The sequence below is a fragment of the Canis lupus genome, chromosome 7, assembly GCF_048164855.1.
Source record: "Canis lupus baileyi chromosome 7, mCanLup2.hap1, whole genome shotgun sequence".
Taxonomy (NCBI): domain Eukaryota; kingdom Metazoa; phylum Chordata; class Mammalia; order Carnivora; family Canidae; genus Canis; species Canis lupus.
The window spans coordinates 35,723,745-35,747,171 of NC_132844.1; the positions used below are offsets into that span (position 1 = coordinate 35,723,745).

The 23,427-nt window shown below is 41.4% G+C and overlaps 1 protein-coding gene across 3 annotated transcripts in view; it reads left to right on the forward strand.

Moving 5' to 3' along the window:
* The first annotated feature begins 3,121 nt into the window (after positions 1 to 3,121).
* COL12A1 (collagen type XII alpha 1 chain) overlaps positions 3,122 to 23,427 on the forward strand; it is a 116,261-nt gene continuing 95,955 nt past the window's right edge. For 2 of the 3 annotated variants that reach the window (XM_072832326.1, XM_072832325.1), the window contains exons 1-10: positions 3,122 to 3,225; positions 6,268 to 6,381; positions 13,031 to 13,147; positions 14,981 to 15,124; positions 15,567 to 15,626; positions 18,076 to 18,339; positions 18,496 to 18,660; positions 19,318 to 19,491; positions 21,855 to 22,145; positions 22,529 to 23,131. In XM_072832326.1, coding sequence (XP_072688427.1) covers positions 6,309 to 6,381; positions 13,031 to 13,147; positions 14,981 to 15,124; positions 15,567 to 15,626; positions 18,076 to 18,339; positions 18,496 to 18,660; positions 19,318 to 19,491; positions 21,855 to 22,145; positions 22,529 to 23,131 — 1,891 coding nt within the window. In that variant the 5' untranslated portion in view covers positions 3,122 to 3,225; positions 6,268 to 6,308. The remainder of the gene's footprint in view (positions 3,226 to 6,267; positions 6,382 to 13,030; positions 13,148 to 14,980; positions 15,125 to 15,566; positions 15,627 to 18,075; positions 18,340 to 18,495; positions 18,661 to 19,317; positions 19,492 to 21,854; positions 22,146 to 22,528; positions 23,132 to 23,427) is intronic. The other variant, XM_072832327.1, reaches the window with a different exon arrangement.

Consider the following 23,427-nt stretch of genomic DNA (forward strand, 5'->3'; position numbering starts at 1 on the left):
AGAACACTGGGAGAGTGAGGAGAGGGAGACCCCCGGGGATAGCCTCGGGGCTAAAAGCCATAGAAACAACCAAACTGAATAAATTCAACCAGCTCTGACTCAATGTATAAATATCAGTTTGTTGCAAACATTAACGGATTCCAAGGGGTGTCAAGAACTGGACGCTCTACAAAAGGGGGCAGATTGGAAGAGGGTTTACATGTTTTTTTTTTTTGGCGTGTGAGTGTGTGTGTTTTAACCCATTTGTTCACTTAACCATGGTAGAAGGCTAGCTTGCACAAGGGCCCCCCGTGTGTGTGTGTGTGTGGGGGGGGGCGGGCAAACCGTGCAGACATCGCACTGGAAGGCCCCTGAGGAACCCCTTAGGACACCCTTGAGTTGCTCTTCTGTCCCTTGGGAATGGGTGTGCTTGGATTAGCTTGTGGATGTGTCTCTGCCTCTTCCTCTCATCCTACTTTGGAAGCATTGCCCAGAGATCCTTTTTTGGAGGGACAGAGGGTGTTTTGAGGCCAGTGGTTTTGTTACAGACCTTTGCAGCAACTATTTTAATGCATTTAATCTGTCTTTGAGCAAGAGAATGCCTTAATAGAGGATGGCCACGGGGGTCCTCTGGACGCCAGTCTGGGCTGGAGAGTGGCCCAAAGTGAGCGCTCTTGGAGGCCCCCTCCCCACTCCATAAAGCCATAGAAACAGGAAAGAGGTACCCCCATGGCTCCCTGGCGGGAGACTGACCGCTAAGAAATACAAGTGCAGCTCTGAGTGAAAGCACAGGAGAGAACTCTTTTAAAACATGTAATAACAACGCCCAGGTTACATTGCTCCCCACTCAACAACTTTGCCATCACAAATTAAAAACAACAAAAGTACATAAAGAAAAGCATAGGCGCGCGCGCGCGCGCACACACACACACACACACACACCACCTGGGCGAAATGCAAACCCCAGGCAACCTTGGCTGGCGTGCAAGGCAGCAATTTTCCTTTTTCTAGACAGTGGGGGGCGGCTTCCCAAAGGGCGTCCCTGGCGGCTCCAGGCCACTTAGCAGGCCAGGGCGTCTGCGGGGCGCGTCTCAGCGCGACCCGGTGTCCAGCGGGCGGCTGCCGGGACATCTCTGCCCCTCGGCTCTGAGCCCGCCACCAGCCCACGGGCGTCCGTTGGAAGGAATCTGAGTGAGGGTGCGGGTAGAGGGCTGGCCCGCGGGAAGGCCGGCTCTCCCCGGGTTGGGGTTAAGGGCTCGTGACCTCGCTCTGCGTCGTGCACGTCGGGTTATGCACGCCCGGGATGCGCTCCCGCCTTGGGGGCTTGTGCCAGAAACCCGGGTTGTGAGAGTTTGAAGGGGGAAGAGGCTGCGCCCTGTGCGCGTGTGTGGGCTCTTTGTGAGAGCAGCCCAGCTGGACTTCGAGTGGGTCGTGTGTACTCAGGGAATGTGCAGAGGTGGAGATTCCCATCCCCCCCATTCTCCCCCCCACCCCAGTCTTCTCTGGCTTTCGCTGGAGGCAGCGGTGAGTGGGGCAGGGGTGGCGGGGGGGGGGGTGTGGGGTGGGGCGGGAGCGAGGGCGCTCAGCAAGTTCTTGTCGTTCTCAAGGCAAGTTCAGAGGGTATCGCGCCTGGTGGAGGGAAGGCCAGATTTGCAGACGTCAGATCAAATAGGGAGAGAGATTCACATTAGTGACAAAATCTCTGCTTTTACTATTTCGGGGAGGTCAATTCCAGCCTAGCTCCTGCGTTCGCCCGCGAGCCCCCGCCTCCATCCGGGTTGCACAGCCTTGCAGGGTTAACCTCTGCACGTCTAGAGGCCAAAAGTGCAGCGCTTGCGCCGAGGGCGCCGTCGTGGGGAATCGGAACCTCTCCCGGGGCGCTTTCCCGACGCCACCGTGTAGGAGCCCCGCCTTCCTCCCGTGCGCCCAGCACCGTTTGGCAACCCCGAGTGCCAGGCTCCCAGCTCGGGGCCAACGGGGTGGAGCCGGTGGGGGGGCCGTAGGCAGGAGAAGATGCTGGCGGAATGTCTGCCCGCATTTAGCCTCCATCTCTTCGGCAGTTGGGGGAAACTTAACTTCATTCTTCTCCTTGACCCCGCGGGGTTTTAAGGGCAAAGATTTTGGTCCAAGCTCCCCCCCCCCCGGGGGGGCCCGGTTATGCTCAGGGTCTCCACGGTGATTGCAACTTGGTTTCGAGCGGCTTCTTGTTCTGAAGATCCCTAGGTCTGTTTCCCTGCGTCCCTCGCCCTCTCTCTTGGCTCAAATTAAGCCTCCCAGTTCCGTCCCAAAGCATCAGAGAAGCGAGACAGGACTGGGAAAGCCATCCGGTCGCGGCGCCCGCGCGGGCTGCTCTTCGGGTTTCCAATCGCCGCTCCGAGATTGAAAAAGACAGAAGGCGCGCCGCGTGCACAGACAGTTAGTTAATGGAAACCCTGTAAATCGGTTTTAAGTGCACCCAGGACGGAGAGGGAGCGGGGGGTGGGGTGGCGGAGGGAAGTGTAGGTGGTGATGATGGGGGATGGGGCAAGGGTGGGTGGGGGTCGGTCACACATTTTTGCAGTTCTGAATAGAAGAGTCGCTTCCCTCCCTCCTACTGTTCTTAATTTAGAAAGAAAATAAATTCATTAAAGAAAATCTCAAGGATAGGGAAACCCGAGCTCCCCAGCCCGCCCCAAGCAGAGGAGCGCGCGGCTTCCCCTGGCAGCGAACCCGACCGCGGCTGTCCCCCTCCTCGCTTCCTCCTCCCCCTCGCTGCATCCCTCCCCGCCCCCTCCCCGTCCCCGTCCCCCCTCCCCCTCCCCCTCCCCGGCGGGGCACTGCTACTACGGGGCTCGCCACCTCACGCCGAAGGAATGCTGGAAGTATGCACACGTTCCCAAAAGTAGACCTCCTTCACCGCCGGAGGAGCATACATCACCCCGTGGCAGCCGTCCACCTTCTCAGGCGTTTCGTAACCGAGTAAACTGAGAGCGGGGAACAGCCCTCTATTAAGTAGCCCGCGGCGCGGAGCCTCTTCCCACTCGGCCCAGGCGAGCCGTCGCAGACGCGTCCGCGCGCGGGCAGCCTCCGCCGCTCGTCCCGGGATCCTCAGCCTCTGCGCCTCCCGGGCGGCCCTGCGGCCGCGCACCTCCCGGCCGCCGCCAGGTGCTGCAGGAGCGCGGCGGCCGACCGCCGGGCGTGCGCGGGGCGGGGGTCGACGCCGGGAAGCCGCTGCCGCCGCCGCTGCCTCGGTGCCCACCGCCTCAGGTTGGTCCGGCTTCTAGCCCTGTGCCTCTCCGCACACCTCGCCGAGGTAACCAGGGGAACGTGCACCTAGTCCGTTCCCTGCTTCGCCCCAAGCCCTTTCAAAGATCGCGCGGGCCAGAACCGTTCGGACTCGCAAGAGTGGAGCCGTGCCCGAGATTTGCCGGGTGTCCTGGGGGTTCTGGGATTCATTGTGTCTTTGGGGGAGAAAGAACTATAGCTTTTCAGACCGGCGGACGTCAGGGCGGCTGGGGGTGCGTGAAGCACCCTGTTCAGGGTGGGAGGGGGCCTTCATCCATAGATGCCGCGGATTTCAGCGAAGGGTGCCCGGGTTCTGCGGCCACCTCGTCGTCTCTTGGCCGCAGCTTCCCCGGGGTGCTGTAGTGCAGCCCCGGCGCTGGGAAGGTATGTTAGTGACGCAGGGTGCGGAATTCTTTGGAGGAACGGCCGAGCGCTCTGCGGCTCATCGGAGCTGCGCGGGTGTGTGTGGCATCTTGAGGCAGATTCCTAGTCGACTGTTCTGGCTCCTTTGCTTTTCAAAACATCTGAGATGGTGGGTGAATCCAGCTCTCAGGGGACTCAGCCTTGGCCGACTTTCCCAACTTCTGGAGAAAGCTCCCCCCTCCCGACCTCGTCCCGAGTGCATTGGTCGGGGCTCTCTCTACTCCGGGTCCGTGGGACCCTGAAAGTAGTTTCCATCGCAAATCCTACATAGTATAAAGATCAGGGGGCGCCGGGATCATTTATGGAGCGAGCCGCGAAGCCAGGGAGCAAAAGAGGTACCTCAAACCGAGTGTCCTTAGGGAAAGGTGACCCTTTCGAGGCGTCCCAGAGCCCCCTCCCTCCCCCCTGCTTCTGCCTCAGCCTGGACTTTGTAACCCCACTGTCACATATGTGGAGTACTGGGGAGGCACCGTGCAGGAAAGGAAATGAGCGCCAAACTCGCCCTTGGCTACGTAAGGTCAAGGTCGCAGTGGGTAAAAGAGGAGGTTAGGTGATGCGCTCGGGATCTAGAGGAACCCCGCGGGGTGGGAGGAGGTGTCATTTTATTTTTTAACTGGACCCAGGAGTTAAAGAATTGGTCTTTTCCAGCGGGGAGGGGGAGGAGGCACGTTGGTGGAAGGAGACCCGTCCCTTAAGACCTCCCCCCGCAACTGGCTCACTTCATTCACGAGGGTGATGTAAGGAAATCCTTGCGGACATGTAGGGGTGGCCGCTTTCAGACATTTATGTCTGAGAATGCTCAATGAAGCACTGATCTAAGCATTCACATAAATGGTTTGGCTAAAAGGAGAGAAAACTTTTTTTTTTTTTTTTTTTTTTTAATGAAACATATGGAGGGAATGACTGGCAGGCTGGTAGAGAACTACGTTCCGATGCTCCGGGCGCATCGGGATTCATCCGTGCCGCTGAGTCAGGCAGCCAATAGGTGGCGCTCTAGACCCAGACAAAAGCAGTTGCGCTGTTAAGGTTTTTGTGAAGAGTTCAGAGTTTTACAAAAAAAAAAAAAAAAAGTCTGCACGCAGCATTTTGATGGGTCGATTGTCAGCCTTTAACTTTTCGCGAGCACGACTGCCAACTGACTTGGAAATTATTGTAGCAAAGTTAAGGCCAGCTGATGGGAACAATGGGCCAGTCTCACCTCCTGCTTTTCACCGATGGTGGAAGAGGGTTAGAAATGTCAAACAGCTGTTAATTAGGAAGAAAGAAATCGCTGGAGCCCTTGAATCTTCAGAGCAGCGCCAACATTTTAATCTTGGCTTCATAAAAAGGAGCTCCGGGCAATTTGGCACGCCTGCTCATCAGACATTTAAAATGCAATTTACACTCAGGCCGAGGAAAGATGCCCTAATACATTGTGCCAATAATTTGGAAGGGCATGGTTGGAGCTTGTCAGTTTCTTTTCTCAAAGAGGGCTCGACCTTTGGCTCATTTTTGGATTCCCAAGCAGGACTTCGTTTTTCAAGCGGCTTCGTCTGTTGCCTTACAATAATTTATGTACTTCACAGTCAACTCTCTTTTTATGTTTTGCCTCTGGCAGCTTCCCAGTTCAGTTCATTGCTAGTAGCTTTTGTCTCTGGATTGGACCTTAGAATGTTTTAGAAGATTCCCTTCTGCTAACATAGATTAAGCACCTACTGTGTGCTGGGAGTCGCAAAAGATGAATAAGACTCTTTGTCTTTAGGGAATTAATAACCTAGTTACAGAATCAGGAAAAATCAGAACGGAACAATTCTCCTATGGAGCATATATACCTATAATCTTCTGGAATAAGTGAAGTGAAAATAAGTTAAATGAAAATATTAATTATTACCGAGAATTTTTATAAAAAAATATCTTGGGAAAACAGACATGAGTGTCTTGTCTCTTCTATTGCTTGTCCTTTTTTTTTTTTTTTTGTTAGGTATTTTAGAGTTGTTTTCCCCTCATCTTGGATAAAGGATTTATCAGATGTGAGGAGAAAGCTGCTAGCAGTAGGATCAGGTTTCATTTGGGCCTTACATATTTCTGTATAATCCATTTCAGACCTTAAAGAGCTGCATATTTGTAGGCAGAACAAAATGAAAAAAAAAAAAGAGTAAAAGAGGTTTATTATACTTTTCCAAATTACCCCGAGACCACTAAAGTACAGTTACCTAAAGAGTTCAGCAGCTAGGAAAAAGCTGCCGGCCAAATAAAATCCCCAGCTGGAAGAGACATTTAGTTGAGTCAGGGATAAAATGACCTCTGAATTAGCCATCACCAAGGCAGGATGAAGTCATGTGGGGCCTAGTGAGGCCGTCACCCGGGGATGCTAAGCAGGACCAACCTCGGGGAAAACAGGACCCTCTTTAAACTTGAAATCCCTCTTAGTGCCATGATTGAACTGCAGTGGATGAACTTGACTTCCACAGCTCCACAATAGGCCCATTATATGCGAGGCCGGGCCCTGCGGTTATTAAGGCAGATCTGCTCGGGTCCTGGCCCGGGCCCAGGCTCCAGTCCTAACCTGGTCCCAGGCCTGCCCGGACCCGGTTCTGACACCGTCATCGCTTCCTCCCGCAGATCCCTTCATGCGGCTGTGAGCCGGAGGCCGGAGGCCGAGCATGCGGACCGGGCTTCCCCCAGCGCTTGCCGCCCTGGGCGCGGCCCTGCTCCTGTCTTCCATCGAGGCAGAAGGTAAAATGCTCCTCCTTCCCCCTCCCTCAGCGACAATGCAGCATTCTAGAAAGGAAAAAAAAAAAAAAAATCTTGCCACTATTGCTTGTTCTGTTTTCCCTGTACTTCGTGTTTTCTCCGGATGTTTCTCTCCTCTACGAGAAACGCCCCCTTCCGAGGTCTGTCCGTGGTCCGGCTCTCAGGTCCAGCTCTTTCGTATTCTGCTTAATCCATCCCGTGCAGTGCTGTGTGGTCTCCTTGCGCTTGTCCCTGCGGTGTGCTGTCCACACTGCCACCTACCCCTCTGCCTTCCGAGAGGACCTGCCGTCCGGGAGGGGGCGACAGCTGCACCCAGCTCTGCGCACGGGACTCCCGCCTCGTGGTGCTGCTACCCTGGAGCCCCGGAGCGCGGGCGCGCTCGCTCGCGTGGGTGTCCCCACCACCTGGCTCGGGGCTGCGACCTCGGTGACAGCATGAAATAAAGGACTGCCACAGTGCCGGCTCTGCGCCTCTGTGTGTTTTGTGGGGGGACTCAGCAGTTGAGGCGGACGGTGCAGGCAAATGAGGTGGCAGCCAGGCCGCCAAGGGGGTGGGTGGCAGGCAGAGATCCGGACCCAGAATGTGTTCTCCTGGCCCAGGGTCACTGCTGCTGTCCCTGTTTGGTTTGCGGGGCTCAGAGGAACGTGGCTCAGACCCAGCCCCGTGCAGACAGGTTGCGTGCGTCTGCGCCAAAGTTTCCAACCCAGGAAGCAAAGGGGCGCCGGGCAAGCCAGGCTCTCCGGGCCTCCCCTCTTACCTCTATGCATAGGACCCGAGCGGAGGCCTTCAGGGGCAGGGACATGGTGTTGTGGTCCCCAGGTCTGCAAAAACGACTCTGACCTGGAGAAAATGAAGGATCTTTGCTAGATTTTCAACCTCACTTTATATCCTTTTTGTTGTGTGCACTTGATGCCCTAATTCTTCAGTGTTTATTTAAAAAGTTATTTCTGTGTAGTAACCTAGTGAGAGCTGCTGTGTGGCTTCCAGTATCATTAGAGACCTGACAAACTAGAATTATTGTTCTGCAAGGTAAATCAGGTAATACCATAACAGACATCTTAAATTTTTTTTTCTTCAATAAAAAATGCTCCTGATGGAGTTAAGGGAGAAAAGAAAGGCATGGGGCAGCTGTGGGAGTTCCAGGGTGGGTCGCACTTTTTTAGAGGCTGTGGGAAAGTAGAGTTGTCTCATGACAGCATTGAGATTTTTTAAAACTTTCTGTTGTGTTTGATTTTCCATTTCAGAACTGCAGGTACAAAAAAAAAAAAAATTCAGATTAGGAGAAAACACAGAAGTTCCAAAATGTGTGGCCTGCTTAGAAAAGTTAGAAATTTCCTGCTCTTCTTATCTGAGCAATACTGTGTGAATGTAGAGGCTTTTCAGAGTGGCCTCTGTGAAGTAATACTCAGATGAGGTTGCCTTTAATTCTATGTCGTTGGTAGGAAGGAATTTTATTTGAGGAACTTCTGGAAGCCCTACCAAAGATATTTTTAGATAATTCACTGAAGTGGCCCATTTATTGCTCGTTAAGAAAATAGTTATTTGAAAATCAGAAAGATTTGAGAATTCTTAGGAAAAGAATTAGGTTGGAAATGATGTAAGTGGAAAAAATCAATTCTCAATTGGATAATGGGCTGGTTAGCAAAGTGCTCTTAAAAAGAACATTTTAACATGGTGTGTCAACTATACAGAAATAATAAAAAAAGAGAGAACATTTTACTGTCTATATTATTGATTATTTCCGTATTTCTCACATTTTATCTTTTCAGTCTGGTATAGTTCTTACTCTGGCTTTCTTAAACTGTGACTTTCTTGTCTCCCACCTCCTTAGGTCAGCATTTAATAATTTTATTTTAATGGGATTCATTTTTGGGGGGCTTAGCTCTCTAGTTTGGTACTGTCGAGTAGAAATATATTATAAGCCACAAAAGCAAGCCACATGTGTAACTTAAAATTTTCTGGTTGCCACATTAAAAAAGGAAAAAGAAACAGGAGAAATTATTCTTTATAGTATATTTAACTTAGCCTACTATATCCACAGTATTATCACCTCAACATGTAATCAATATAAAATTTTTTTAGTGAGCTATTTTACAATTCTGTACTAAGTCTTTGAAACTGGGTATGTATTTTCCACTTGCAGTGTATTTTGAACTGGCCCCATTTGAAGTGCTTGAGAGCCACCTGTGACTGGTGGCTCCTGTATTGGACGGCACAGCTTGGGTGTTAACTACCAACTAAGCGGTCCCAAGAACTTGTGAAGGGCTAACAAAATTTGTGGCCAAGACCTTCCTGGGGACAATGGCTAGAAAGAAGTTTTCTTGGAAATTTTGGGGGGCATTTCAATCTTTCCACAGTCACCCTTGTTTCCTGCTATGTCATTTGGAACTTAGTTGTAAAATGGTAATAGTTACTTCTCTTTCCCTTTTACAACATCATGCTTGAACTCTTATATTTATACTGTTTTCCAACCAATTTCTATTTACTTAATTTTTATATGTTGAAAACAGTACCTTTTATGATACTAATTAAAAGGATTTGGCATACACTTTTTGCATCTTCATTTTTTTTTTTTTACAGTGGTACCACCCTCATCTTGTGATTTTCCTTTCCTGTGGTTTTCCTTTTATCTGCTTAGACAAGGAACTTTATTTTTTATAATATAGTATTTTTGTCTTATGGAAATTAGGGTGAAATGATTTTTTTTGCCTTCAGTGTTTGTAATTTTTAGCCATAGCATAGAAATTCTAGAATTCAAGATGAACATGTCTTGTGAAAAACAGGGTTTTAATTTTAATTCAGTGTCTATGTTTACCTGTTAATACTGTGTCATAATAGAAATTTTGGACTATAGGGAAACTTGTGGATCATCTATTCTGATTTTCTCATTTCCAAATGGGAAAATGAGGAAGATAGCCTGAATAACTCAGTCAACTAATGTGATTACTTCAGAACAAGTTACAGATGAAACCCAGGTTTTCTTGTCCTGATTTAGTGGTAGTTTACCTACACTGTGCTTCTTTCTTGCTTGAAAACTGGTCAACCATGAAAGAACACATTGATCCATTACTTGTTTCCACTATTTATTTTTGGTATCTTGCAAACACAAATGAAATGAATATGTCATGGCAAAGATCATTCAACTTACACTAGCTTTGGATGTAAGATATAAATGAATACCAATTGCATAGAATAAAACCACTCTTTGCATACTTTTATAAGTTTCTGATGTTAGAGTAGTATCCTTTTCAGTGTTGTTATCACAGAGATCAGACTAAAAGATCTTACTAGTTCATCAAGATGGTATTTTGGTAGTATGTTTTGCTTTATCTTTAACATAGTTTATAAGTTACCAAAACTTATTAGACTATTCTCCCATATGTCCATCTTTTCATCCATCCATTATCTCTGCACAGTTGGCAGACTTGCTTTTGGTTGCCATAATGAAAAAAATTGTTTTACAAAATATATACCAAGATAGATACTTTAGTTTTAAACAAAGCATGTAAAGTTAATTTGTTAAATTCTATCTGTATCTGAACTGGAAATATCTGAATACCATGTATTTATTATTTAACAGGCATCAAATAATGTTTTTTTATAGAGTAGAAAATATATAGGTATATATTAATAGACACTTATGTACAAATATTGCTTTCTAAAGTTAGTCATTCACTCAGATGTTTCTTCTTTACATTGTATGCTCTGGAGTCTGACTATGGGATCAAAGTTTTGATGCTTATTTTCTGTGGTAACCACTCTGAATTTCATTGACTCATGTGTGGAACAGGGGTAACAGGGTACATTATGCGGGATTGTTACGAGAAGAAAAAGAGATTATATAAAGTGACTCGTACTCTGCCTATTGTATAGTAGACACTCAGAAAATGCTAGCTGTAATTATCATTTCAGAAAGTCCCAGATCCTGCCAATTTATGTGACAAAAGTATCACCAGAATGCAGTTTTCATAGCATAGCATAGCTTATTGACAAGAAAAAGCATTATTCCTAAGTGGGAAATTAAAACTACTAGAGTTATGAGTGCTTAAAATTTTAGTCATTTCATTTTCAGTATTCAGGTTCAGGTTTTTTGAATATATATCTGATTGTTTTATTATTTCTTTATAATTTGAGTTCTACTTCTCTTGGTTCAGATTCTCATTCTATGCAACTATGGCTCCTTGCAATTATAATCCATTATAGATAGGTCATATTGAAATATTCTGGCATCTTAATTGTTTCAGGGAACATAGACACTGCTTGTGACAATGCAATGGCAGTTGTGAATGATTTTTATACAAAAGAAAAGATTTTCAAAATTAATGAGAATTACGTTTTGCATCGATTCAAGTTGACATGGGTCCATACTCACTCCTGCTTTGTTATCTTTTTCATGAAACAAACAAACAAAAATGTATACATGGAGTGGCCAGCCTGAAAGATTTGACATGCGCTATAAGTGGCAGGAAGAAAAGTGGAGTGGGCTCTCTGTTGTACACATGCTAGTTGGCCATTCTTTCCTTCTTTTGATTCCCAAGTACCACATCTGAGTTTCTATGAACACCTTAAAATCCTCTGAAATGTTAAAGACTTTTCCCAACAGTCAATTTTTCAGTTTTTCTGGAATCCTGGTCATTTGGAAACCAACAAGGTGGGCCGCTGCTGCCCTTCAGCAGTTTTAACCTAATGTCTGCTGCTTCAGGTCAATTTCCTTGCAAGGTTGGTGGTACTGTTTTTCCATGTACTGATTTTTTTTTTAAAAGCATGCTCAGGCCAGTTGCGTCTGCCTTTGCATTAAATTTGTCCTGAGCCATTGCTACTAGAACAATATTTTATAATGATATTCTTAATACCTCTTGTTCTATTAACATTTGTTGCATGCTTGTTATACTAAGTGATGACTACAGCTAAACATTGCAATATGATTACAGACAGCAGAATGTGGAATAATTAAGCTATGCATGTAGATTAATAGTCTAATCTCACTGCCTGTGTATGGATAGTAAGAAAATAACATTCATTCCTTTGCTAGTATATCCAATGAAAATAAAAAGCCATCTCCTATAGTTGGAAGCAGCAGTTCATCAAAGCAAATGTTTGCTTAATTTGTTTTATTTTCATTAAAATGTGCTGTTAATATTACATCAATCCCTAACCCCAGTTAAATTGTGTGACTCATGTTTCAAAGCTACTACTGTATTTCAATTGACCTCTGTGAAAACCTAAAAGAAGATTGTAATCCCTCAAAAGAGATGCAAAGAATCTGACTCACAAGGAATACTTTCAGACTTAAATACTCTATTAAGAGAGAGTATGGCTGAAAGTCATCTTGCTTTGTTGACCTACTTCAAGTGTAGTGATTTATAATGCATTGACCATGCACTGACAGTGAGTCAGTACAATGCTGCATGATGAGGCATGAACATTGCAGAGAGAATATCATTATAAAATATTTCTGAAACGTCTTTGTGTAATGACTATTGTACATGGAGGCTTTCGTTCATTGTGGGAAACTAAAAACAAGTCAACATTTCATTGACACATGCATGAAGCTGTATAGTTTTGTATGTAAACTATTTCTTTCTGTACTTTTCAATTATTCCTGTCATTGACTTCTCCAAGTTTTTATGCACAGTCATGTCTTCAGATCGCTGATCCTTCTTCGCTGTTTTCTTTAAGTTCTGTAAATAAATGTCCATGAATATATGGTTTGATGTTGTCTTTTCATAATTAACCATTGTTTTGTAAAGGACCATACTGGCATTTTAGTTTAAAATGCCACTTCTAGTATGGAGTATACCTGCTGCAAAGGAGAAAATAATAGTGTTGGTTTACACCTTGCAAACATACAGCATATTGGTGTAAACAGGCAGAATGATAGTTTTATAAACATCTGGGATATATTTTTTATATATTTATAAATTATTATAACATCCCCTATTACTATTTTTGAATATTGTCTATGTCAATGTGAATATACATTTAAATGTATATTTCCTTGTGCAACGTAACAGTGCTAAATTTCCCATGATTTCTCCCTTTCATTAACTTTCGTATTTCATCTCTGCACAGATTGAGATTTATCAAACAAAAATTAATAGCAAGACAATGATGCAGAGAATGAACCAAAAATATCATTGATTCTTTTCTGCATGATGGGAAAAAAAGTACTATGTCAATGTTCTAAATTAACTTCTATGGTTATAAGCAGGTTGTGATTTGGCATGCTTATTCAAAATGCTCTCAGCATGTATTGCGATCCCTTTAATTGTTATGTGAATTGTTTGCATATGTGGTTATTATCTGTGATTTCATTGTATTTGTATGTATTTGTATCCAAATATGTTTCTATTATGCTTGATTTTGCTGGCCATTCTTGGATGACCTAGCAACTCAAGAATCAAAAGTGTTTTGTGCTGTCCTCTGTAATATGTATACTCTCTAATGTTTTGTCATATCTTGTCAGCTTTTAATTTTATTCTTATCCAACAAGATATCTTCTATATTTGTTGGAAACAAATTTATGCAAAGACAATTTTAGTAAGCTTTGCTCAACACAATTCTTTATTGATTAAATTGACCATTTTGTGACATCGGAAAATGTAATTGATATCAACTCTCTCTTTTGCAGTTGACCCACCTTCAGACTTGAATTTTAAAATAATAGATGAAAATACTGTTCATATGTCATGGGCAAGACCAGCTGATCCAATTGTGGGTTACAGAATAACAGTGGACCCTACAACAGGTAAGTTTTGAGATGTTGGGGTTTTAAAATGGAGACACCAAAGATGATAGAGCTCAGTGTTCTCTCCTCCCATTTCATTATGAGAAAGCTGAAATTTAGAAAACCTTAGGAATTTAGACAATGTCAGATATTTGGTGAATGCAGGTCTCCAGATTTGCAGCCTAGTACTCACTATTTTTGTAGTATTGAACTTTATTAAAATGGTTTGCTGTGCTAAGCTGGTGCTATTAAAAGTGGACTTTTTTTGTCTGATCAGAATATTGCTGGTAATCTTTGATTTTACAAGATAGAATTCTCGCTTCTTGATATTCTCGCTTCTTGATATTCTTGAATTAAAAAGAATTATATTCTTTTTAATATTTAAAGTGTCAGGTGACGAAGTGAGTTGTTATGCCTTACCCAATGTCCTACACATTTCAGTACTCAGGAAGCATTATTCTGGAATAATGGTGAGCTGCCATGGTGGAAGACAAGAATTTACTTTGGCTAGGTGATTCCACAGATCCTAGGCTAAGAATCTTTGAAACACAACACAAAACCCCATCTTGTTTTGGTTGTTCTCAGGAGTTATCTTTGGTGTTTATGTAGTTGCTCAAGTGTGGAGAACTAATCTCTGTTGATTAACTTTCAGTTTTAACATGGAATGGGAAAATTACCATTTCTACTAGCGCTGGTCAGGTGGTAGGAAGATATCTCATCTGGCCGATAGTAGAGAGGGATGATGTCAATATAATTTTCCACTACAGCTCTGTTTAAATATTTATAGCCTCCAAAAATACTAATGATTTTAAATACTAATTTCTCAAGGAGTTGGGAAGAAATTTTTCAATATGATCTGGGAACTTAAGGGTCAAGAATTTACTTTTTCTTCTTTGAATCTTTTCTCCCCAAATGTACTTGCAGTTAACTAATTCATTCATCACAAAGCAAAGAAGCTGTTGGAAAATAGTTCTATCAGTTTCCATATGTTGGAATTCCTGACTCCTGTACTCCCCAAACTGGTACCCAATAGAGCCCTGGTGTCTTGTCCTGTGGGGGCCTTTGTTGATTCTGCATGCTCCACACAAAAACTGGGAATGTTTCTCAGGGTTCTATTTTACTACCTGTTATCTTTCCTGATTATTTCTGTTTTGATGAAAATTTAGTATAATTAAAAATCCTAGCAGGCACTTACTCCCTAGGAACTATTGTTTCCTAATTGAATTAATGAACATAATCTAGAAGGGAGTACATAACTGTCAATATATAAGTATATACTCAGGACAGTGTGTTTTGAAATACTTGGTATCTAGTTAAGTCATGTCAGAGGACTATGATTACCCATTATTGTATGCCACCATTTGAGAATGGAAAATGCATTGCTTCCACACAGACCGCTTCCCACTATAGCTTAACTTTAACCTATGGTGTTTGTTCTTGAGTTGATTTTCATCCTCCCTTTCTTCGCTCTCCTCCAGCACATAATTTAAAGTTAAATTATTTTCTGTTTTAAGTCTTATTTGTGAAATAATTTTGCTATCTACCATTCACCTTGAGAAACAATGGGAGATTTGGGCTTGATATTCTGGTGTATCTTTATTCCAGAGGAATCCTTGAGTCCTGGAACAAATATTGAATATTATTATCATAAGTAAAGGTTATGCCAGTCCACTTACTGCATTTCAAAGTTTTGGTTTTAGAAGATAAAAGAAGATAATGTTTAGATGTTCTGTAGAAATGTATATATATTTAATTTTTTAGATTTTGAGTATATCTGGGAATTTCATTATAATGTGTTACGTTATATGTGAAAGATATTTTATTGCATTCATATTTTCCTTTCTATATTTCCAGATGGGCCCACTAAAGAATTTACCCTTGCAGCTAGTACCACTGAAACTTTATTATCAGACCTTATACCTGAAATAGAGTATGTGGTAACAATCACTTCATATGATGAAGTAGAAGAGAGTGTTCCAGTTATAGGACAATTAACAAGTAAGCACACATATAAAGTACTTTTCTGCCTTTTATTTCGCAGAAGATTTCTCCAACTTTCAGATTTAATCTGTTATGCAGAGTTACTTTGTATCAGTATAAACTATTCCTTCCTATGATCCTAGTCATTAGTGGATGTTAATTCATTCTCGATTTATAACCGTAGTCTCTGGAAGCAGCAGGAAAGTTATGAGTGAAAACTATCAAAAATATTAAACTTTACTAAGCAACAATGTCAATGTCTTTTTGAAATATATCTAAAATATCATTAACAATAATTTATTTGCAAGGCATAGATTATTTGGAAGTATTCTCTGAGCAGCTGGGCATGGATCATACATTTGAAAGACAGTGGTGGAAAACAATATATATATATATATATTTTTTAAAGAAGTATTTGTATGAGTTCATTTATTTTTGTAATAATAGGGTTTTGACTCAGTTCAAACAGGTGGTCCCACAAAGCCAGGGGAGAAGAAACCTGGAAAACCAGAGATACAAAGTAAGTATTTCTCTTAATATTTTTGCTTGGCTTTATAGAACTCATAAATGTAATATAAAGGAAATGTTCCAACTATACGCATACTTTGACTTTATTCCCTGTTAATTTCTATAGGTGTTGTCTAGAAGGAATATAGAAAAATAATAGTAATATATGACTAAACAGTTATACTACCTACATTCTGGGATTCTAGTCAATTTTTCATTCTATTTACTAAATATTCATTTTACTGGGAGTAAACTGAATTGGTGTGTGTCCACTTTTTTTTTTTTTTGCAAGATTTTGGGAGTAGGTGAAAAACAGCTCATCTCTAGACTTAACTCATTTCTCAAAGACCAATAGAAATAGGGGTATATGAGGGATATAAAGCTGGAACACAAGAGAGATGCCCTCCTTGTGTTTGAAGAAACTCTTGCCATAAAAATCTATTTCTAAATCTATGGATATGTTAATTATGCCCATCTCTGGGTATTTATATACCTTTCATTGATGGCAGTGTCACCATTTTCAGTGTCTGTTTAAGACATCTCTGGTAATAAGTTGGTCTTAACACATCTAAAGAATAGTACACATTTTCCAAGGATGATGTTTGGGAGGTGGCGACTGTGAATCAGTGGGATGAGAGATGGGAGTGGAGTCTTATGCAGTTTGAAACGATGTCCCTGGTCATTCTAATACATTCTCGCACTACCTCTATTATTATTCCATCCCCACAGTCATAGAGGCAAATTAGAAAAGAAAAAAGGTATGAAAAACACTGTTTACCAAGTTCTTTATAATATGTAAGTAAGAACCCAACCCCAAACAAAATAAGTTACACAATGATCCTTGATGCACTTGTAACCAAACAAAAGGAATTTTATTCGGACTAGGTTTTGTAATTTCTAGCCTCCTATGTCTTCTATTGCTTGGTCTGACTTATGGGGTGGACACTTACAGGGATTCTTGGATTTTAATTTGCCACCTTATAAAAGTTGGATTTGTGACCCAGGATGACTATAAAAGGATTTGAATACAAACTGTCTTTTATCAGGAGTTTTCCTCTACAAATGCCTGTTTATCATTCTTTCTAATGTCTAATAATCTGAAATGAACTTTATAGTATGCAATTATAATGCTAATATTTTCCTTGAACCATCGATATTTATTCTAAGTCAAAGCATTATACCAAATATTGACTAGTCAATAGACTTAAATGGGCCCATTAAATGGTGTGCAAAAATTATTTAGACATGCAACTTATACTTAGCTTGCAAAATTTTCCAGGACCCTTTCCTTCTCTTCCTAGCCAAATACTTCTTTTATTATTCACCAACTGACTTATAAGGATAAAAACATCTTCAAAAAATTCACTTAGTGTTGTCTTTTGAATACAGATTTTCGTGAAAATCAGCCTGTTTTCCTTCTGACTGCAGAGAAAAGGAAAGATATGATGTTCATTTATAAAAGCCAATCATTATATTTCAAAAATTTAAGGGTATAATGTGCATTATTTACATTTGAATTGAAATGTTTTTCTACTCCTTGTTTTGTAAAAGTGGGTTTTAAATTGTCAAACTTAAATACACTGATAATTAGGACAATAAAATATTTTGACTATCTTGCATCATATTTATGCTTCTTTTTAAAAAAAAGATTTTATTTATTTACTTGAGAGAGAGAGAGAGCTCAGCAGGGGCGGGGGTGGATTTGGAGAGGGGCAGAGGGGGAGGGGGAAGCAGGGTTCTGGCTGAGTAGGGAGCCCAATGCAGCGCTTGATCCTAGGAACCCCAAATCATGACCTGAGCCAAAGGCAGACACTTAACCTTAACCGACTGAGCCACCCAGGTGCCCCTATGCTTCTGTTAGACTCTATTAACCCTCTAGACTAACCAACTGCAAACTTTAGACAATTACATTGTAAAATGCAGGAGAATTTTAAAAGATTTTCTCTTTTCTTCCACTTAATTACATCTGCTTGAATAGGACAGCAATTGTTTTGTATTTATTGCAAGATACCAAGTAATGAAGACACTGCTCACACTCATTTTGTGTTTCCCAGATGTTTTGTGTAATTTGTACTTGGAGAAAAGAGGAAGGATGTCGTTTATAAAAATAGGTTAATAGCATGAATATTTTGGTCATATGCTCTTGGAGAGTAGGTCATGTATCTATTTATCTCTCTTGCTCAATGTCATATATAGTAATTTAGAGCCATATAGTTCCATAAATGCATCTTAATAAAGTCACCGAAAGTGCTTCTGTGTATATTAATAAAATGTTCTTTTGTGCATGTCAGTTGTAGGTGAACAATGTGAATATATTCTGATCAACAAAATGACTTAAGTAGAGAACTTAATGTTGTTACAATGTTAATTTGTATTCTTTAAGTTTTTCAATGTTAATTTGTTCTTTAAGGATGGGTAGAGTTAAGAATACATCATTTAAAAATATATCAAATGTATTTCAGAATGCTCTGTCAGTGCCTGGACTGATCTAGTGTTTCTCGTGGATGGCTCATGGAGTGTGGGAAGAAATAATTTTAAGTATATTTTAGACTTTATTGGTGCTCTTGTGTCTGCTTTTGACATTGGAGAAGAAAAGACAAGGGTTGGAGTTGTTCAGTACAGCTCTGATACCAGGACCGAATTTAACTTAAATCAGTACTACCGAACAGATGAGCTTCTTGCTGCAATTAAAAAAATTCCATACAAAGGTGGCAACACAATGACGGGTATGTTTTACAAGTTTTGTTCTTGTTGACAATGAATGAAATACCTGTTTGCACAATTTTCTTATGTTAAATAATTTTGAAATTAATCAAAAAGTTTTTGATTTTGGCAAAGTTGTGGGGTAAGGAGTGAATGAACATGTTTCTTTTTCACTTCAGGGGATGCCATTGATTACTTAATTAAAAATACTTTCACGGAATCTGCTGGAGCAAGAGTTGGCTTTCCTAAAGTGGCAATTATTATTACTGATGGCAAATCCCAGGATGAAGTGGAAATTCCAGCAAGAGAGCTTCGAAATATAGGGGTTGAAGTTTTCTCTTTGGGTAGGTCACATTTAGTTAAGTATTCTCACTTTAGACTTCCTTCAATACTTAATGTTTAGAAAGAGGAAAAGTGAATTCTTTAAGGAGGGATGCTATTACAAGTGTTTGGTGCATTTTATAGTGTAGTGTTAAACCATGTCATCTTCAAGTTAAAATTCTGCTTATGTATCTCTCTAACTCCCTTAGCCTATGCGTTGTGAGGTGGTATTCATATTTTTGCCAGCCCTCTACTTTTCAAAAATGCTAGGCCAATGATTCTAATAAAGATCCTCCTTGTATTATCATTAAGTTTTTTTTTATGTGTTTCCTATATTATGTAATACTTGAAGAATTCGGAGGGTTCCAGCTCATTCAGGACTCTGGAAGAAAAAAGTATTATCTTTACAGATGGCAGGGACAAATGATGGCATGGTTGGGATGAGAGCCTGCTCTGTTTTACTAACCATTCATTTTCCTTTTTGGCTGGCCACTTTCTGTGAAATTATAAAATGCCTTTGTCATTTGAACAGTCGCACATTCGTTATGAAGCAAAGCAATTCCGGATAATAACTAAATAGGGATTTACCAATGTCTTCACTTTGAAGATTGAGAAAACAAAGAACTTCTCTAATTCAGCACATTTTTCTTTTCAATATATCTGTCCTTTTGTTTTTTAAGGCATTAAAGCTGCAGATGCAAAAGAACTCAAACAAATCGCCTCCACACCTTCATTAAACCATGTCTTCAATGTGGCCAACTTTGATGCAATTGTGGATATTCAGAATGAGATAATCTCCCAGGTGTGCTCCGGTGTAGATGAACAACTGGGTGAATTGGTTAGTGGAGAAGAAGGTGAGGGAATTGTTCAGCGTTTCCCTGTGTTAGGCTTTTCCATTATTTGATAGCACTTAAAGCTTTACAGGAACTCTAAGAGTAGATGTATTTACTCAAACACATCTTCCAGTGGTTCTGCAGTTGTATATTTTCAGTAACTCAACTGGTTGGTGCCATTTGTATGGTTCCCCCTCCCCCAGAGGAACATGAAGGAAAATATTTATATCATTGTATATTTCTTAAAAATCTTCTATGGGGGAAGTTTGACTTGTTCTTTCTCTCTATGACCATCTTATGCCTGTTGAGTGTCCATAATTAGGCTACTCAGGCACTGGCTTTGATGATCTTACACTCCAATGTAAACACTGATAGGCTGGGGAGACATGTCTTCTAGCATTCGGCCACGTAAACTAGTAAGAACACTACTTCTATTAAATGGTGAAGCAAAAGGGTTTTCTATCATCATTCTCTGCATGTCCTCAAAACTTTAAAGAATATTTCCAAGATCAGACAGTTTGATCCTTCCACATATGGAAAATTTTCCCATTTTTATCAATTATTGCTTCTAAATACTTGGAAGAAGGAAAAGACATTTCAGAAAACATTTCATAAACATCCTTTTGGGTATTAAGAAGTCACAATTTCCATGATTGTTCTCCTCTTAGTCTGAGATTTGACGAGTGATTAAAGATAAGTTCTAAATAGCTGCATCTTCAGTCATATAAACTCTTTAATCTCCAAACCCCAAGTATTTTGGCAATGTTCACTGGCTCTGATTCTGTTTCAGAACCCCTTCTCATTACTTCATGGGCTCCAAGGTTTTCTCTTTGTTTTACTGCCTAATGTCTGATTCTTTTGCTCTGTGTTATTACAAAATTGATCTCCTTACCCCACCTTTCCCTGATTAACCTCTCATTACTTAGTCTTTTAAAGTTTCTAATGCTTACCTGTCTTCCCTGGTGCACATGTGAGGGGAGACCAAACGTCCGTCCTGCCACTGTGTGAACTCTGTTTGTATGATGCTCGGGGCTGCATTGCAGGCGTTCATGCTGTTTCTCAGGGCCTCTCTTTCTTACTGGCACAGCCTGGGATTGGTAGTCTCTGTAGTGTCTTTGCATCACTCAAAAGTTTGACCAAAGATCCAGTTGGTACATGTGTTGCTTCCCCCTGTCCCCCACTACTTCTTACTTTTAGACATCATTTTTATGCACTATATATGATTGCCTTTTTGAGGAGGCCATGAGGAAACTTGTGCCTGTTTTATCATCCACTTCTTGCAGGATGAGATTAAAATAAAATGGAACTTTTTATTCTGGGAAGTTGATCCCACTGACAAATGTTAAAGTGTGAAAATTTGATCTGAAATATCTTAAAATACTTTATGTTTTCTGATAAGTACATGATTATATTCTACATTGCGTAAGAATAGAAATGTTGGGGATCCCTGGGTGGCTCAGCGGTTTGGCACCTGCCTTTGGCCTGGGGCTAGTCCTGGAGTCCCGGGATTGAGTCCCACGTTAGACTCCCAGCATGGAGCCTGCTTCTCCCTCTGCCTGTGTCTCTGCCTCTCTCTCTCTCTCTCCCTCTCTTCTCTATCATGAATAAGTAAATAAAATCTTAAAAAAAAACCAGAAATGTTTTAGATGATCGATATTTCCATGCCAGTATACATGTTGTAAAACATTGTGTCACTCCTGGTGGCATTATGAACATAGTTGAAAATTTTTTTCTTGGCTTGAAATAAGTAGGAATAAGATCGTCTAAAATTATAAGAATTGTTAAGAACTGCTGAATCCTTTATCTTTCTTTATGCATTATAAAGGGTCCTTTAAAAATTATATTTTAGTCTTCATAATATTAAAAGAGAAAAAGAATTGAGTAAGTCATTGGTTTAACAAACATTTATCAAGTGCCTACTTTGGTACCTGAGAATAAAGACAATGAGTAAAATACCAAACCAGAATGGAAATCTTGGTCTCAGAGAATTAGGCATTAGACATCTTATTATTAATTTCCTCCAATGACTTTAATTTCCCCTAATTTTCTCAGCTCCCTGCCTAAAAATCAGGCACTGAGTCTCTTTGGTTTTGGATAGGTAAGGGTAGAAGTGGAGAGCTAGGATTAGGCAACTCTTCTTGATTAATTTATGATTAATTTGAGGAAAATTGAATGTCCAAACCTAAGGGTTGCATCTCATTGTTTTTTTTTTAATAGTTTATTTATTTATTTATTCATTTATTTATTTATTTATTTAATACCTACACCCAATGTGGGGCTGGAACATGACCCTGAGATCAAGAGTCACATGCTCCTCCAACTGAGCTGGCCAGGCACCCCTGCATCTCATTGTTTTTAATCACTGTTCTGCTGTTACTTTGTAGTTATTGAACCTCCTTCAAATTTGGTTGCTACGGAAGTCTCATCAAAATATATTAAGCTAAGTTGGAGTCCATCTCCTAGCTCAGTAACTGGTTATAAAGTCCTCCTTACACCAATGACCGCTGGAAGCCGACAGCATGCTCTTAGTGTGGGGCCTCAGACCACCACACTCAGTGTTCGTGACCTCTCAGCAGACACAGAATACCAGATCAGTATTTCTGCTATGAAGGGACTCACATCCAGTGAACCTGTTTCAATAATGGAGAAGACTCAGCCCATGAAAGTTCAAGTGGGTAAGTAAATAATAGGTCTATCCATTTGACAGTATGCCTCACTGGTTCAGGTTTAGTTTTAAACAAAATATTTGGGGGATCCCTGGGTGGTTTGGCGCCTGCCTTTGGCCCAGGGCGTGATCCTGGAGTCCCCGGATCAAGTCCCACGTCAGGCTCCATCCAGGCATGGTGCCTGCTTCTCCCTCTGCCTGTGTCTCTGCCTCTCTATCTCTCTCTCTCTATGTCTATCATGAATAAATAAATAAAATCTTAAAAAAAAATAAACAAAATATTTGGATTAGTTTTCTTTTAAATAAGCATGGTTACTAAGAAAACCAGATATCTGTATTTTAATGATTAATTTATATTTGTTGAACTTTAATGGGCTTTTCTTCTTTTAACAGAATGCTCACGTGGTGTGGATATAAAAGCCGATATTGTGTTTTTGGTTGATGGTTCCTATAGCATCGGGATTGCAAACTTTGTTAAAGTTAGAGCCTTTCTGGAAGTTCTCGTAAAAAGTTTTGAGATTTCACCAAATAGGGTACAGATAAGTCTTGTCCAGTACAGCCGGGATCCTCATACTGAGTTCACTTTGAAAAAATTCACCAAAGTGGAAGATATAATTGAAGCAATAAACACCTTCCCCTACAGAGGAGGATCTACAAACACTGGGAAAGCAATGACTTATGTCAGAGAGAAAATATTTGTGCCTAGCAAGGGTTCAAGAGGCAACGTACCAAAGGTCATGATTCTTATCACTGACGGGAAATCTTCAGATGCTTTCAGAGATCCTGCTATAAAACTAAGGAATTCAGATGTGGAAATCTTTGCAGTTGGTGTGAAGGATGCTGTTCGCTCAGAGTTAGAAGCTATTGCCTCTCCTCCTGCTGAGACCCATGTGTTCACAGTGGAAGATTTTGATGCTTTTCAGAGAATATCTTTTGAACTCACACAGTCTATCTGCCTTAGAATTGAGCAAGAATTGGCAGCTATAAAGAAAAAAGGTTAGTAGACTTTGTAGAGCCAAAATGATCTCTTAATGAACAAAGTGTTCAATTTTGGTTCTAAAATTGTGGATAACATGCTTTTCCAATTCTTTTTTGCATACAGGAAAAAGCAATTTTTCTGTCTTATAGAAATCTATTGAGCTTGGTTTATTTAGCTCTGAGATATGACTTTCTCCTGGGTATGGGTCATGTATTTATTGGTGAAAAAGCTATTCACCATGAGTCATGAGATGTTTTTGATCCTAGATCCTTAAGCAGGGCTGAGCACCAGCTTTATCACACCTATTTGTTGT